This window comes from Ctenocephalides felis, unplaced genomic scaffold, assembly GCF_003426905.1.
Source record: "Ctenocephalides felis isolate EL2017-DRISC unplaced genomic scaffold, ASM342690v1 CF-g0.4_SCAFFOLD_01170, whole genome shotgun sequence".
In the NCBI taxonomy this organism is placed as follows: domain Eukaryota; kingdom Metazoa; phylum Arthropoda; class Insecta; order Siphonaptera; family Pulicidae; genus Ctenocephalides; species Ctenocephalides felis.
In genome coordinates, this window is record NW_020537324.1 from 14,059,222 (window position 1) to 14,078,046 (window position 18,825).

General features: G+C 27.0%; 1 protein-coding gene and 2 non-coding genes across 3 annotated transcripts in view; all 3 read left to right on the top strand.

The window, feature by feature from the left end:
* LOC113366849 overlaps positions 1–18,825 on the top strand; it is a 208,669-nt gene that overhangs the window by 72,288 nt on the left and 117,556 nt on the right. The window contains exon 2 of the mRNA XM_026608501.1: positions 15,529–15,599. Within this exon, the coding sequence (XP_026464286.1) occupies positions 15,529–15,599 (71 nt within the window). The remainder of the gene's footprint in view (positions 1–15,528; positions 15,600–18,825) is intronic.
* Trnar-ucg lies at positions 4,360–4,432 on the top strand. Its single transcript has one exon. It is a non-coding gene; the product is annotated as a tRNA-Arg (tRNA).
* Positions 9,509–9,581, top strand: Trnar-ucg. Its single transcript has one exon. It is a non-coding gene; the product is annotated as a tRNA-Arg (tRNA).

Below are 18,825 nucleotides of genomic sequence, written 5' to 3' on the forward strand. Positions count from 1 at the left end.
AAAAAGCAAATTTATTACTTGTAGGTAACTCTATCAGATAGTTTTCATATGATTGCATTAAATCAATTGAATGATAATTATTTTATATATATCTCTATAAATAAAAATTATTATGACTAACAGGTGTACCAACTTGAACTGACGAACACTATTATATGAAATATGATGAACTAGGTCTATATGATATAGATGAACTAGAAGGCAACTTGCATGAGCTTCCCGATATAAGTAAATAATCGACTTAATCAATAAATATTTGATTTAAAAAAAACATAATTTTTATTTTTCAAACTTTTACCCCGTATCTCAGAAACGGCAGAATCTGTAAGAAATTCTACGAAAAATTTAGCAAGTCTTTCCATCTATAGGAATCGAGTATTTATGAAATCATTCAAATCAGTTGATTCGTGCTCCCGAAAACGTCGAAGGAAAATTGTATGCATATTCACACATACATCCATTTTCTTCTAAGGTATGTCAAAATGTTCAGAAACAATTTATTGAAAGTGTAAAATAAATAATTAACCAAAATATAGTATTTTTCACAATTACAAATTTAGTTAAGGGTGCAATTTTAGAACAAAAAATTTCTTGGTTTCATAGTAATATTATATTTGATTTATAAAATTTTAAGTTCAGTTCTGTAATATCCAGTAATATGATCCCAGTAAATAACATAAAATTATGAAATACAAAGGAATCATCACGACAGAGTCCGGATACAATCACTTTTCCGCACATTTGCCTTTACAAAAGGCTCGTACTACTTTTGGTTGATCGCATGATAGTTTTGTATAAGTACTTTGAGAATTTATTTTATAAAATTGATATAATAAACAAAATAACCAACCAAAAAATGAATCATTTACTTCGATATTTCCTAATCAAAAACAAGCATTGAATCATAAATAAACCATTAAAGCCATTAAATGATTAATTAGAAATAAACTAAGCAATTGAAAACCGATTGTGATTAACTGTTGAAGAATTTTTAATTAAGCAAAATAGTTTTAATTAATTTTAATAGTATAATTTTGTTGATGATTTCTTGGAATTTGTATGTAGTTGTCGTTTTGGTATTCAAAAATATGTTATTTACCATAACCTAAATTGAAATCAGAAATTGGTAAAAATAGCCTCATATAATAATTATTTTGATTCTAATTGTTTGTAATGAAGAAAATACAAAATATATATTGAAACATCAAGAATTATTTATTTTATAAAGTATGAGTCAATCAATAAGGCACTGATCAAGTATGATAAATCAATTTTGATGTCAAGACAAATGGATTCTTTGAATGATCATGTCAAATCTTTTCAAATTGAAAAATTAGTAAATTTATACAATAGCCAATTTACTATAGAAAATACGCACTCATCGTATTAATCATAATTGTAATCATCAATTGCTGAATCTCCTACTGATCTATCGTAAGAAATTTGTGATACATTATTATTAAATTGATACTTTAAAAAATTATAGACGCACTACTTTATACGTTTTTGGTCGATGAAATTATAAAATTTAAGGGACTAGAAAAAAATAATATGATGACTTAATTTGTACTGCAAATCTTGATTAATCAATTTCTTTGTCAGTGATAAGAATATTTTTTATATTTTTAAACGGTAATCAGAACTTGAAAGTTCTATGAACTAAAAAGTCTTTACATATTTGATATATTTAACCCTTAATTTTCTATTTGATCTAAAATTCTCTAAATTGATAATTAATTCTCTTAATTGATTCTCTATTGAACTAAAAAATTCTCTATTTGATCCAAAATCTCTATTTGATATATATCTCTATAACTAGAAAGCTCTAATAATATTGGTATTACAAATAGAAATAGCAATCTATTAAATAATATGTCGGATTTTGAAAAAAAAAAACAAAAGTATTGCATACATCTGACATCTGAAATTTTAAAATTAGTATAAAATTGTAATTGAATTTTGGGGGCTTTTTTCAAGATATAATGTTGAAACATGTAAATTTATTAACTTTATTTATTAGCAAATACGGGCACCACAACAGCCCATTATTGGTGACCCCGACATGATCTTGATGTATTTTTTAACTTTTTAACTTTGATGTAGCAACAATGCCAAGAAAGAGCTTTTTTGAAACATATTTTAATATATATTTCCAAAAAAATATAAAACTAGTGTATCTAAACATTATGATTTGCTGTTACTTAATCATTGCCTCAGTAAATGGCAGTAAATGGATGTGGCTCATTGCCAATGATAAGAACTTGCCAACATTTTTCTTTTTTTTTAGTTAAGGCCTGTCCCAACATAACAGATATTTCAATTACTATCTCCCAAATTACATTAGCAAATACATGTTTCGAACAATGTTATGTTAGATAATGTTGAAGTCGATGAACTGTAGTACTTCTGTCTGCAATTGTTCTGCTCCACCCATACAAGATTCATCGTTTTTTCAGTTCAATGTCACAAAGAGCGCGAAATCTTCGTAAAAACACGTAACCATGTATTTAAAATCTTTTGTTGTTCGCCGATTTCGAATGCTGTGTTGCCTCAACCTGGCATACCTGAGACCTGACTCATTTGTTCGAAAGACAGAAACGGGATTTTCTTTGTGGTCGAATGACGGTTAAAAATAATAGAATTGTGTGAGATTGATTGGTCGAGACACTAAATACTTTCGTTAGTTGTAATTAGTTTCAGGAATTTTGTTAATTAATATTTGTAAGTGATACTTAGGATCTGAACTTGACGTTGAACTCGACATTTATCAACTATGATGAAATCTGTATGTATACTCCATGTAAAACTGTGCATTTTTTTATGATGTAATGGTTAATGATTGTCATTTTTCTTTAGTCAAAAGATAATCATAAAAATATAAAATAATTTTTTATATACATAATATATAAGATTTCATAAGATAGGTGGGCAACAGAAGGATCAAGGGCTACACGAATTAAATTAATTTTTATGGACGTTACTTGCAAGAAATAATTAAACTTTTGCTATTCGAGGCCCTGAAAAAGAAAAGATTAAGCTCATAACAGGTTTTTTCTTTCATTCACTTTTATAATGCACTTTAGCTTCTTAGATTCAGACACATATGACTGACTTGGCGATTAACGTGTTAATTGATGCTATAATTTAATAAATAATGAAATGAATTATTGGACATCAATGAAGTTATTGTGTAAAATATGTTTACTTCTGACATAAATCACTACAACATGTGTTTTATCGTGGCAATAAAGAATTCAAATTTCGCAAACAATATTGATTAGTTCTCCATTTGAATATTGGTCAGTTAATAGTCATAATCATTTTTCTTATCCGCATATTCTTATTATTATTCAAGTGTATTTTTAATTACGAAATACAATATTAGTTTAAGTAATTATTCAAAATTCAAGTTGGCAAAAACTCTTAAATTATTCAAGATCTTTGAAAGCGCGATTTCTACAAACAGTGTATTAAGTTAAAATTCAGTTTCTATTTATTCACACTTCAATTATCATAACAATATTATATAACACAAAGTTTTGAAGTTGTTTTGGCAATTTTAGTAAATTTTTCTTATATTCTTAGTAAATTATATTTTTCTTGAGGTCGTCTATATGTGATTAAAAGTAAAATTACAACATTATTATTATGTCGGTTGTCGGTAGTAACCTACATCAATGAACGTATTATAGTATATATACTGTGTAATTTCCGCTTGTATTTTTTGTCGGCAATGTTATAGCGTCAAATGCAAATAAAGTGTTGAATAAATTGAATTTTTTACCTTGAATTTCAATTTTATAATATAAAACATATTTAGGAAAGGTTTTTAGAATGTCATTCATTGACAACACTTTTGATATATGATGCAAATACGAAATTGGTCTTAAGTTATTAAAGTAATTGTTCTAGACGATTGAATTTTTATGAACGTATTGTGAAGGATATTATGCAAATCGCAATGAATATAATAATACAAAAAATATAAAAATAATTAAAAGAAGACAAAAAAAAAGATATTCAGCTTACTAATATTTTAGCCAATATTTTTGACGTTAGTTTACCATAAATATGTTAGTAGTTCAACATTTCTTATTGTGTTTTTATATTTCTAATGATCGTATTGAACATTGAAACGTGATTTTTTTCTAATTTTTTTTTTTTTAATTTACAATTTTTTTTAGAAAAAAATCTAAAAAAATTAAGTTAAAATTTATTATAAAGCACATTAAGAATAAATACGGTTTAAGAAGTATTAATACATAATATTGGAAATGCACTACAAAACCATCCCCTAACAAAAATCAATAACCCCGTACATCGCGTTTAACTGGCTGGAATTCGCATGTTCTACCATGGGACCGTGTGGCCTAATGGATAAGGCGTCGGACTTCGGATCCGAAGATTGCAGGTTCGAGTCCTGTCACGGTCGAATATATTTTTTGAAGAAAAAAATATTTTGTTAAAATTAATCATTATGCACATATATTTTACTTTTTTAAACTCGCGTCCTTAAATTATAGACTTTTTAGTAATTGTCCCATAAATGCTGCTGTTTTTTTTTTAAATATTTTTTTAAAAATATTTCTTGAATTCAAGATCTTGAGCTTATTATTCAAAATAATCTCAAGTCATTATACTAAGTTCATCTCGGAATTCTAGATACCCAGCTGTAAGCCTTAAAGTTGTCTCAAAACCTACATATGGTATTGACACCCTACCATATGTAGGTTTTGGGACAACTTTAGAGTGTCAATATACAAGTATTTACAGACTTACAGTCTGGTTATTTCGAATTCCGAGATTCTTACCTAATTTAAACTTAAATGGCTGGACTATAAACTTAAAGCTTAACCAATGTCTATAAGCTCTCTAAGCTTTTGACTTGAATATATTTAATATTAATATTATACTCTAGTTATGAATTTTTTTTTTTATAATTTATTTTTGTTAATCAAGACTTTAATGTCTTATTTACAAAATATAAATTAATTAAATAAATTATTTTTTAATAATTAAATAAATTATTAAATTGATATGTGCAAAAAAAAGAAAGAATACAAAAAATACAATAAATTGAATATTCTAGTTATGAATGTGCAGATTTACTTTTTAAATAATTCTATACAGTTTATGTAAAAAATAAGTAAATTTTGATTACATATCTAAAATTTATTATTACGCCATAAAATTATCTTCAATATAATATGATATATAATATAAAAATATTTAGTGGGACAAAATTTTATGATTTACACAGGTAACAAAATTAAGGGTTGTACAGATGTTTCAATTTGCAAAGACCTTAACTTACTGGGGTCATACCCTTAATTTTGTTAGTTGTGTAAATTTTAAATTTGTGTCTCAATAGATATTTTCATGTTATATATTATATTACATTGAAAATAATAATAGTAAAGGTTTATCTATTCATAGATGGAAATGGATAGAAAAAACTAGAGATTATAATAACATTTTTCATGTAAAAATAATTGCAAATTTGTTTAAAAAAATCCAAAGATATAATTTTACTTCAAAAATATTCAATATAATACAAAGACCTTATAAGTCTTCTGATGGAGTCATAATAGCAAAGGTTCACCTGTTCATAGATGTCTCAATATTATTATAATTAATATCCTGATATTATTTTGAATAAGCTTAAAGCTTACTCCACGTTTTATCCCACGCCTATTTTTAGGGGATACCTTAAAATATTAAAGCGATTTAAACCTATCAAAAGCACAGGTAATCCACTTTTGTATAATATGTGCTTTATTAAAAAAAAAAAACACCAAGAAAATAATTAACAGTAGCACGTTGTTAAAGTATATTTAAGTTATACGTTAGGTTGAATTATTATTATTACTATTTTTTAAATTTAATTTATTTGGCCTCTAAAATTATTAATTTATAATCACATATTTATCTAAATTCAATTAATATTCGTATAATTAAATTTTGACTATTTAAAAAAACGTGATACTATAAACGTGTCTTGATTTAATATTTTTTTTTAGTTAAAAAAAACTAATAAATTACTTTTCATTAGAGGCAATCAAGCATTCAAGCAATACATGTATCGATTTGACTATCTAATTAAATTTTTTCGAAAAATCTTATTACCAATCATTATCACCAATTATAAATGCGTTAGTCTATTAGAAAAAATCAATCATAAATTGCAATATATGTATCGATTTGACCATCTAATTAAATTTCTTCGAAAATTCTTATTACCAATCATTTTCTCCAATTAAAAATGCGTTAGTCTATTTGAAAAAATCAATCATCAATTGCAATATATGTATCGATTTGACCATCTAATTAAATTTCTTCGAAAATTCTTATTACCAATCATTATCACTATTATAATTGCCTCAGTGTATTAGAAAAAATCGATCTTCGATTATTCATTCGATCATGAACTTATTATTATTAATTAAAACTTTCTTCACGATTGCCTCATTAAATTAATTGCATTCAGGATAGTTTTATATCTCACTCCAAATTAAGGAAATAAATCAAATAGCAAATTTTTGCAATTAAGAAGATATCGAATTATGCTTATATAAAACGAGAAATTATACCGATTGCTCTCTGTATGTCAAAAGTAATCGATTATGATTTCTTCGTGCTGTTTATGCAGATTATAGGGCCGTTATGAAACTCATGGTGAAAGTTTCGCGTTACCATTAATGCTCCGATGAAGGAGAAAACTGGCATCCAACGTGGGTAAAGTAAACTTGCAATTCGCAAAATTGAAAAAGAGTTAAATATATAGTATATTAGCTTTAATGATAAAACCAAGTCATATATACCAAGTTACCATACTAACAAGGAGAACCTCAGGTTTACTTTTCTGGGATTTTGATGAAACTTCAAATGGCGATTAAGTTTACACTTGGTGATACATGGTGATATTCAAAATCCCCCCCCCCTTCTTCATCAAACATCACGTGTATTTTTTTAATTACGTGGTATTTTTTTTTTGCTCATATCAATTTTGCAAATAAGACATTAAAGTCTTGATTAACAAAATAAATTGTAACAAAAAAAAAATTACGTGGTAAAACTGTAGAATTGTTTATTTTTTTGAAAATGTTTGAAATAAAAAAAAAACAGTTAAAAAATAAATACACGTGATATCTTACTATACTCCTTCCTAACCCACGTGATGTTTTGTGATTTTTTGTCAAATCCCCCCTCCCCCTAAAAATTTCACGTGATTAATAGACCCTCTAACAAGGAGAAGCTTCACATGGCGATTGAGTTGATAGTAAAATCAAATAGTTTAAAATATTATAGGCTTAGGAGAAGCGGTTTAACAGAAAACGATAATCAAAGTTTTGAAAAACCGGACTAAAATCTTTTCTCTTTTTAAATATTTAAATTTTAAATTTATCTTTTACCTTTAAAATTTATGTTCTTATCAAGGTATCTTCTAACTTTGTAGCTCTATATTACATTATAGCAAAAATTTATAAAATTTAAATAGCAAAATTTACAAAAATTAACTTCAATTAGATTTCACGTATGTGTTATCAAAGTGACAGCAGAAAGTTGCACTTATGATAAAATTGTTATTTGAATTTGTCTATTTAGAGGTTAGGTTTTATGCGTGAAACGCTTGGTCAAAGAGTAAGGGCCTTGGTTTATAAGAGTTTGTGACTACCAATTCATACGATTATTCAACCTAAGAGACCCATAACATAAAATTTCTATTTTATCATGAAAATTTACTACTTTATTATAGATATATTATAGCCTTTGCAGGTTTGTCTAATCTAATAATATTCCACAACTTGCTTTGTTGCCTGATATCTATATTTACACATATCTTATAACTTTACAAAATTTTACATAAAGCATCAATTTTAAGAAGTTGTTATATTGCCTACCTGAGGCTTTATATTCGTCTATTTTATTACTTATATTTTTTCTTAATTTTATCATAACCATTTTATTACATTTATTTTTATCTTTATGCATTTGAATAAATTTTTATTCTAATCACTAATAATATAGAGATGAACATTGTATAGAGTGTAATTAGAGACAATAAACGAGTAATTAGAATGAGGTGTGACAAACAAATTTATCCTTCATGAAAAATTCAAAATTGGCGATAAAAATTAATAAATCTCATGTTTTCACTAAAATTGTAAAATTTTTGTTTTGTTATCGTTAGTTTGTTATTAAGAAAAAAATTAATTTTGAATATTTTTTAAAACGAAAGGACGATCACAAGACAAATATTTTACGATTTTTGTAAAAACGTACTTTGATTCCTTGTCTTTGTCACCAATTTTGAATTAGCCATGAAGAATCAGTAATTTTTGTAAGGCTTTCTGAATTATTTACTTATTATTTCACAATACCTTGAATTTTTTTTATTGTAATTTAGCTAGTTTAAATTGTGTAATATGCAGAAACAACTTATTGCAGTTGAAAATAATAAAAATAAGATCATAGCCAGAACACTTTCAAAGAATTACTGTTGCTCCATGGCCAATTCAAAATTGGTGACAGTACAATTTGGAGACGTTTTAACAAAAATGTGAAGTCTTTGCCATTATTTGTGCATTTTCAATTTATAGCATTTTCTTCTAAATTTTTACAATTTCAAATGAATATGACTAATATCTAATTTGTATTTATATTTTATTCGACAAATTCAAAAAGTCATAAATCCGTTAAGTTCCATAATTAATCAATGCATGAACAGGTCTACTACAATTGGATGAGTGCCCGTTATTTACTTTTACTATATTTATTCAAGCAAAATTAATTAAAAACATTACATAATTTATTTTAACGTATAAAAATATTCTTCATTGAAAGTTTTAAATATTTATCAAACAATTCAGCTAAAAAATTGACTAATAATTTCTATCTAACGCACGATGTTGCTCTATTTACGCACCTAGTATGTGAAAGCGATCCGGCAGGAGTTGACATTGCATCAATTAGAAACGCAGAAAATATGTGAACCAACCCAATTAAAAGTAAACAGACAAGATCCTAGATTCTAATATAATATAAAGCAACATAAATTCATCTCACGCACTGCTGGAATTTCTAAATGAATATTGCGAACGCTCGACAATCATAAATTTATTTCAGCAATCGAGTCGGAGGAAATTAGAGCGCGTTATAGATTTTATTCGTGGATTTCGTTAATTATATTCAAAAATAATGAAATAAATTTTAGTATAACTATTTTTTATTAACTTCAACAAGTACCAAAATAAATATAAAGCTAAAACCAGAACTATAATAGCAATTGGGCCATTTCTAAGTAAAGCAATGATTAAAATTCTGACCATATTAAATTATTTTTTGCAATACCTAAATTAACTAGATTATCTGCGAGTAATATCAAGCATGTTTCTTCAAATATTTTGTCGTGACTCATTTTTACCTGACCCCTACCCTTATTTTCAACTCCACGAGAGACCCTAAATTCAAGCCCAACTGCATCGGTATATTCTGCCAAATATGGTATGACCGTGTGGCCTAATGGATAAGGCGTCGGACTTCGAATCCGAAGATTGCAGGTTCGAGTCCTGTCACGGTCGACCAATATTTTACAAAATATTATAAAAATAAATATTTTATTTAGGCATAAATTTATTTATTATTCATAATCACAAGAATAAAATGGAGTTAAAAATATTGTGTCATGAAAATTGTTGGTATATTCATGTTGACTCATTTTTATAAATCCATTTTCGAAATTCTATAAAATATTTAAGCATATTCTTCATTGTACTTTTATTTTGATTTTGTTTGTTAACTCTAAAAATACTGAAATTATTAATTTCATCAATGATTTGATTGATTTTGCTTGTTAACTCTAAAAAAACGAAAATGAAAAAGCGGTTTTTGAACATTTTGGCATATATTAGAAAAAAATAAAGTTTCTTTATGTGTGTGTGCGTATGTATGTTCGGATACAATTTTTCGTACATGATTTTGGGCACATGGGTCATTTGATTTGATTGATTAAAAAAACATTCGATTTCTACTGATGCGGAGACGTATGTATACATCTAGTAATTTTAATTACTTCTTAGCAAATATTTAAAACAATTGATATTAATCTTTGATTATTAATTTTTTCTGCTCGAATATTTAATTCTGATACGGAAAGTTCCAGCAATTTATCTTAAGGCACGATGCCATGCACCACTAGTTTTAATTTAATATTGTAAGATTCCGGTAATCTGATAAATCTAATTTTCTCTAATATTATTATATCGGGTGTGTTTTCTCTATTATCATTAATTGCTTAGATTTTGTAATGTTAGGCTCATAAAATTTATTTTTCAGAAAAAATAACTTGATTCATAATATTAAAAAAAAATTAATACAAAATACTATTAAGAAAGATGCGTTAGAACGGCATCTGGCCTTATTATATGATGTATATCAAAAGAAGACAATAAATAAAAAAAAATGTAAAAAAAAAATCACAAACACACACACACAGGCACACACACACATGATTTTTCCAAATTTGGCCTCATTCGATGCAGAATGGCTTAAAACATCGAGAAAACATAAAATTAGTAAATCAGATTTTTTGATGAGTAAAAACTTCTCCTTCGGGAAGTTAATAAAAACTTAAAAATCTGTTAAAAGTTACGTATTTTTTCATTGCTTTTACATTATTTTGTAATTTTACGAGAATATATACTCATTGTTCTAGATATTGAATCTTTAATAAATAATAATAAAAATTTAATAGTAAAACTAGTATAGAGAAAACGATTTCCAACAAATCTTCATAATTGTTCGAAGGTCTATCATCTCATTTACCCACACAATTTTTCATTCAATTATTAGTTGCAAATGGAGTACCAAAAAACCTCATAATTTCTAGAAATAAATATTATTTTACTATGCTATAATTTATTATTCCTTGTATTATATGACGTAGAAACTACCATTAAAATTTAATAAAATTACAATTTTATTTTATTTCCATTAAACTATAACTGCCTATAAGGCATTCAGTAATTATTATGACTAAAATAATGAATAATATTTTAAAATACTACCCATTGGTAGTACTGTACATTTTGGCATACCTTAGAAAAAACAGATGTGCGTGTGTGTGTGCGTATACAAATTTTTCTGTAGACGATTTCGGGCGCACGGTTCAACCAATTTGAATGGTTCAAAAAACATTCGATTCCTATTGATAGGAAGATGTGCTGATTAGTTTTTGGCAAAGACTGGTCCAGTCGTTTCGGAGATACGGAGCAAAGAGTGCAAAAATATAAATCGAGTTTTTGAGAGAAATAAGCATCCGATTTGAATGATTCAAAAAGCATTCAATTCGAAATGACGGGGAGAAGCGGTGACTAGTTTTTGGTAAAGGCAGGTCCAGCCGTTTCGGAGATACGGAGCAAAGAGTGCAAAAAATATAGAGTTTTTGAGAGAAATAAGCATCCGATTTGAATGATTCATGAAATTTTTTGATTGTTTTGTATAATATGTAGAGAAAATAATTACAAGTCCAAATTGCGAATCTTCTGAGTCTCCTGATAGGGTAAAATTACAAAAATAATTTTGTAACATACAACTTTGTTGAACATACTACTTGAGCATTAAAATCAACAAGCCTTTGTTTTCATTCATCGATAATTGAAACCAAATTGTTTATTATTAAACATCTACTAGCCTGTGAATACAATGCTTTAAAAACATTTAATATAATTCCATTACTTCTTGATTATTGCTGCGAACGTTTTGAAAACGCGACAATACAATATTTCCCAAACAATGATGACAAATTCTATGAACAATGGTACATTCGAACATTAGTAACAGGACTAAATTATTAACTATTTCTCAGAATTTGTTTCAAGTACATATAATTTCTTAAAGAAAATTCAATTTCCTCCTCTAAAAAATTGGTGTGAATTATGCCAAAGCTTTTACTGTGGTTCATTTATTAAAGTGAGTTATCAAAAATGAGTACAAGTGTCTCTTGCATATTTGAACAATAAACTTTCTATATTGATTCAAATTCTTGAAAGATGTTTATGCTTCGATTTTATTGATAAGAAAGAAAGTTTTAAACGATGTACTAAATACGTGATAGGTGTACTTGATAGGTGTTCATAATCTTGTTAGTTCCGGCGGTTATGATAAAGAACTGTGTTAATCATTTGTAACGAATTGGAATCGTGTTAAAAATTCAATAAAGATTGTATTATAAATGATGTAGTAATTTTTATGTAATAGGTTTAACAAATTTCACAAACAATAGTGACTGATCAATTATATCTGCATATCTTCGATACATCTGAAGTTTCTCTGAATTCTCTATAGATTCGTAATTTTTATAAAATTTTCAACTTTTTAAGTTTGTAATTTTTGATATCAATAACTGATTAAAATTGGAAAAAATATACTAAACTCTTATTAAATTTTTAACTTTCTAAATTTCTCGAACAATAGTAACAGAACATTTGTTGTTCATAGGTTGAGTCATCAGTATAGAGCTTTAATTTATCTACATTTTTAAGTTTAGTTTAATTTTTTATTTTGTTAACATTTTTGATATTTGTTTTATTCCTAAAAACACCAGAAAATTTTTGTATATTTAATATATGAAACCAATACTGAGATAGGCAAATTACTGGAACTTTCAAACCGTAATATAATATTTCTAAAAACCTTAAATTTATTTGAAATTTAGAACAAAATTGGCTTGAAAATTAGATTTTTTTGGAAAATTATGAAGTATTTGAAATTTGGAAGCATTTTGAAAAATTTGAAATTTATTAAAAATTTTGACCCATTCAAGTCGGTTTTCAATAGTCAAAAATATCGAGGTCATTTGTTTGAACTGTATAAATGAACACAAACATATAAATCTTATCATTGAAATAAAAATATCATAAGAAAATCATAGAAATGGAAGCAAACACTGTACTTATTATAAAAATCTCTATAAAATATCTCTTAATTTAATGTGCACGTCTACAGATCATTTTTGACCAACAAATTGCATTTTTTTTGCTTATTTTTTTCTCAATCTCCAAAACCGCTGGACCTATCTTTACTAAAAAGATAACCAGAACATTTCTCCATAAATGAGAAATGAATGCTTTAACCCTTTCCACTCGCAAATTCCGATTTTTAAAAATTTTACCGAGAGGAAAGGGTTAAAAATTATTTAAACTGGTTAATCCATACTCTCAAAATCATCGGCGAAAAGTATCTACACACACACACATACATTTTTTTATAAGGTATGCTAAAATGTTCAGGAGAAAAAAAAAAAAATTACAACTTATCCCACGAGAAGATAAAGATAATATGATTAAAAATGAAGAAATGAAGAACAAAATGTATGCCTTTCCACTGATAATTTCTTAAGCTCGATAATATATAATTATGATTCAATTAATTAAAAATTACTGTTGCAACTATTAATTATTTCTCAAATTCAGTTCTGATTTCAATAGCCACTAATTAACTATCTTCTGGTAGAAGTAATTATATAATATTATTACCACAAAAGACTTATAATAAAACCAAGAACTCCTCCGTCAATCAAAATTTATAAAATAGAAATCCATATTATAGTTAAAGACGAGTAATGGAAAGCTTCTGCTGCATAACAATACCCTAAGGAATGTATCTTCACTTTTACCTTTTATAATGGTTTTGTTTTCATAGTGTTTCATAATGAAAATTGCTTTCATAGACTTATTAATTAAAATGAGATTCAAAATACTGTTAATGGCTGATTCAAAAGTGTTAATCAAGCTTAATCTAAATTTAGTAACTGCATCTACCTTACAGAAATTATACACAAGTAATTATACATCCTATAGCAAGTCAATTTTACAAGCTTCAGTTTCCATTTAATTGAATTTGAATTGTTCCAAGATAATGCTAAGGTATCAATAATTTCACTTAAAACTTTTATACAATTCTGGTTTCATCAGGAAATATCAATTTTAGAAATTGCTGTGTGATTATCTAAACAATCGATCGCAAATAACAAAAACGATGATGCACTTTGATTATTGGAAGTGAAAACTATAAACGATATGACTAACAAAACTAATATTAAAGTTTTGATAGTCAGAAGTCTGAGGTAAAATTTACTAGAATTATATGTGATTGAGATATAAAAAAATAATTTAGAAAAGCTATCAAAACTTGCACATAAAAATTTAATAGAATATGTATTTAATCGATTTTATTAGCAATTTGTGAGAAAGATATGTTTATTGGCTTAATCATCTATCTGCATAAGATATAAATTCAGGAAATTCAAAATGACAAATCTAAGATAGATTCATTCATATCACTGAGATTAAAATAAGTCATGGAGATACACTCTTCATTTTAATTCTTTCATTAATGATAAACTAATAAAATGATTTCATTATGCAATATAAATATACATCGCCTGAAACATTTAGATAAAAATGTGCTAAATAAAAATAATGATAATATTTATTGATAGTTTAATTTTAAAAATTATTCAAGAAACATAAATGCATCATTGTTAGGATTTTGCTTTAACAAAAATAAATTATACGAAAGTCTAGGAGCAGGGTAGGCAGGTAGGTAGTGCAGGAAAAGTACATTCGATGTTTGCAGGTATTTGCCTTTAAAATTTGTCTATACAACCATCTATAATTTTTACTCGAACTGAAATATTTTTTATGCACTTTAGTACGTGATCAGCACAGGCCAAAACACGTTTGACTACCTTCTTTGGTTTAAAAGAATATCCAAGCAAAAACAATAAAGTTCAAACAAAGTCTTCCTCAAAATTATGATCATAACAGTAATTTGGCTGTCCAACTTTGTCCATGACGGAAGTGTATGCAAATTAGAACCTTCTAGAACCATGGTTCTAGAGGAGCATAATTGAAATGCACTCTCTGACTTGAACTTTTAATATTCTGTACGAGTACAACGTCAAATTCGTCTTGTAGAATAAATAGTGACAACAACGATTTTCATTGTCTATTGAGATAGTATGAATTTACGTACTATATATTACCAACAAGCAGACGATTATAAGATTTAATGAAATTTGAGTAAACTAAGAAATGCATAAGTTGCTCTTGCTTTTTTCTGACGAACAAGTTTGGGTGATCCGCGAGACGGCTTTTGCACTTGAATGAGAGAGTGCCTATTTCATTCTTCACTGCACATTAAAACGTTTTTATTGAGCAACGAAAGTTTGGGCCACAAATATACCTCAAACAAATAATAAATGAATTTTCAATTTTGAGTAGAACATTATTCAATTTTGAACAAGTATATAAATATAATAATTGGCACATGTACAAAGTAACATATGCCACATTACAACGTTTATAAAAATGATTAAAATTCAACGTATTCTTGGAATCTCTCGTTAAAATCACTTTGTGTAAGTTTAGCAATATGATTAAAAGTAATTAATTTTATATAAGTTGCAGAATCTAACCTTTTGCTAAAAAATTAGCCGTTGAGTAACTTTACGTTTCTTTCTTGCAGGAAATATTCGAACATCTCTGATGAGCGGCTCCACCTTCAACGTGACCTGGCATTTAGCTTATGCGCATCGAGTAAGTGCAAATACTTGAACATATTATTTATTTTAATTATGCAAAGGACTGTTTACGTTCTTGTTTTCATTAGTATTATTGGAAACTTTCTACTTACTATTGTGTAAAATCATTTGCTGCAAAAATAAATCTTTCTTTGTAATAAATAACCTACAGTATAGAGCTGACAAATGGGCTTGGATGACAATCTTCATTTAAAAAATTATCATAGAACTTTTAAACAAAAATAGTTATCTGAATATGTTAAATAAGAGATTGTTTGTCTTATATGAGTACGTTGGTTTCTCTGTTTTATGTAAGATCATCAGAATTTAACTTATAGATCTTTGTCCATATAAAAGACGAAGATATTAGGTGAAGGAAGAACTAGAATGTGACTAGAATGTATCTTAACTGAGAAAACGACATTTGATATTAACTGAAATCATTCAAACTAAATGCTTAGGTGTTTTTAATTTACGTGAATGAGATTTTACATATTATGTTAATAAAAAAATAAATCACAAAGGCGAACGATGAATTGTATGTTGCGTATTCGAAGGTTAGGAAAGCAAGAAAACAAAATTTATGCAGATTAATTTTTTTTATATGCTGATGTAAATACATTTCAATATAAAGTGTAATGGCAATATACATTATAAAAATATAAATAATTACTTTTATTTAAGTAGTAAATAGATAGATTCAACTGGGCCCTATTCCTTCTCTTTCCTATTTGATATTTCGCGAATCAGCTAGTTGACCTTGATAGAGAATTCAGATTTCGATGATCGTTGGTGGAGCAGTATAATGAACGACTTGTAACGGATAACACATAATGCAAATTTAGGTTTTCATATTTCAGAATTTAAATTTTAACACACTGATGGTGAGACAAACCTAGTCTAGAAACGTTTATAAAATTATTATTTAATAAATTAGTGCAAAAACGAGTATTGTTTGTTCATATTTCTAAATTAACATATATATATAAATAATATATATATATATATATATATATATATGCAACTATCCAGTTATTACATTTTCATATAATTTGAATTCTGATTTAAAAATCATAAGACTACTAATTAAAGCAAAGGGAAATGCATATGTGCCATGTAGTTGCAAAATTGAAGTCAAGAAGTCTTAGAATGTGCAATTAAAACCATCTTATTAAAAGTTATGAAAAGGAAATTATACAACATAATGCAATTAAAATAATGCACTGAACATGGGCTATATATTATTACAATTCTTATACTTAATTCAGTTTACATGATATGTAATAAGAAACATATTCGTAGTATTAAATTTTCTGTGAATAATTAGATAAATTACTAAATAGAAAAGGTTTGAAAAAATATTACATATCCTAAGATTCTAATTTTTTAATATGTCGTAAAAGTAACCTGTTGGCTTTAGATTAAACAAATTGATTTGCTTCTTAAAAATAATTTTTATCCTAAAATTCTTCTGCACATATTTTTTATAGTTATTCAAAACTGGTGCAATCATTGAAGAAATATGCTGTTAAACTAAATGATAAAAAAAATATGATTAATGATTTATTTTAGTCATTGTATATATGAATCGTTATTAATAAAAACAAATTGAAAAGATTATTACCCTCGCGCGACGTTCAGATAAATTTAATATAGTACTACTTACATTAATTAACGGATCATGTAAATAAGTTTAGTTGATAAATAAAAAAAAATAGATTAAATGCATAAAATATTACCTAATCATAACAATTTATATAACCAGTTTAAAACCACAGTACTACGATAAATGCTCGCTGCCTCAAGGTACCAATTAAAAGCAAGAATGTGCCAGTAATAAAATGTTATATCTATGCAGAAAATATTTTAATATCTTGTCATTTAGTTAAATGTTGTAAGGCAGGTGAAGGATTGATGGTGTTCATGTTATGAAAATGGTCATCAAAAATTTTAGAATTGATTAACTTGGGTAAATTTATTAGAAGAATTAGGCTGAAGTGTTGAGTTTGTAGTCAGAAGCGCATCTGGAAGTGCATCAGGATGACTGCAATTTAGGAAAACTGCTTTAAAATCTTCCCAAAGGAGAAGTTTGTGTTTTTTAAACAAAATCCGATTAGCTTTTGGAAATTAGGATAAAAACATACATTTTACGTCTCCTTCACCTAATATCTTCGTCTTTTATATGGACTAAGAATCATAAGTTAAATTCTGATGATCTCTTACATAAAAGAGAAAACCAACGTACTCATATAAAATAACAATCTCTTATTTATCCAATTCAGATAACTTTATTTGTCTAAAAGTTGTATGTAAATCTTTTAAATGAAGATTGTCATCCAAGCCCATTGTCAGCTCTATAATGTTTATTATTTATGACAAAGATTTACTTTTGCAGCAAACGATTATGTTTTCGCGGCGTTTCAAGTCATTCTGAATCGAATGAGACCAAATTGAAAAAAGTATGTGTATGTGTGGACAATCTTTCGTGGACGTTAACTTTCCTTAACTATTGATTAATCGTTTATCATCAATTTCAATCTATTTTCTTCTATTTACTATCGATCTACACCATCTAATGTTCCAAATAACTTGATTCTATCTCTCAATGCTGATTTTGACACCATATGTGTAACTGTCGCATACCTGAGAGTTTGCACATGCAAATGTAAGATTAGAAATCGTGATAGACATCAAGTATAGCATCGGAAATATTTAAATGCAAGTGACACTCGGTGGAATTTTAAATCAATGCAGGGGTTAACAACATTCATGGAAATTAATAAACTATTTAGCATTTTATATATTTCTGTTCAATATTCAGCAAAGCAAAAATTATTAAAAACCGCAATTAGTCTTGATATTTTAGACAAGATTTTTTTTTAGAATGCGGTGATAGTAGATATTTTGCTTAACTAGATAATTGCATTATATTATGCTGGATGTATGTGTGTGTGTGTGCGAGTGTGTGTGTGCGGTTACAAATTATCGTCGACGATTTCGGGAACACGATCAACCAATTTGAATAATTTCAAAAACATTCGATTTGTATTGATAAGGAGACGTGCTGATTAGTTTTTGGCAAGGCAGGTCTAGCCGTTCCGAAGATACGGGGCAAAAAGTGCCAAGTTCAGTTTTTAAAAGAACGGGGCGACCGATTTTAATAATCAAAAAACATTTACTTGTATTGACAAGTGAAGAATTGATTAAGGCAGGTCCAGCGGTTATGGACTCTCAATAAATAA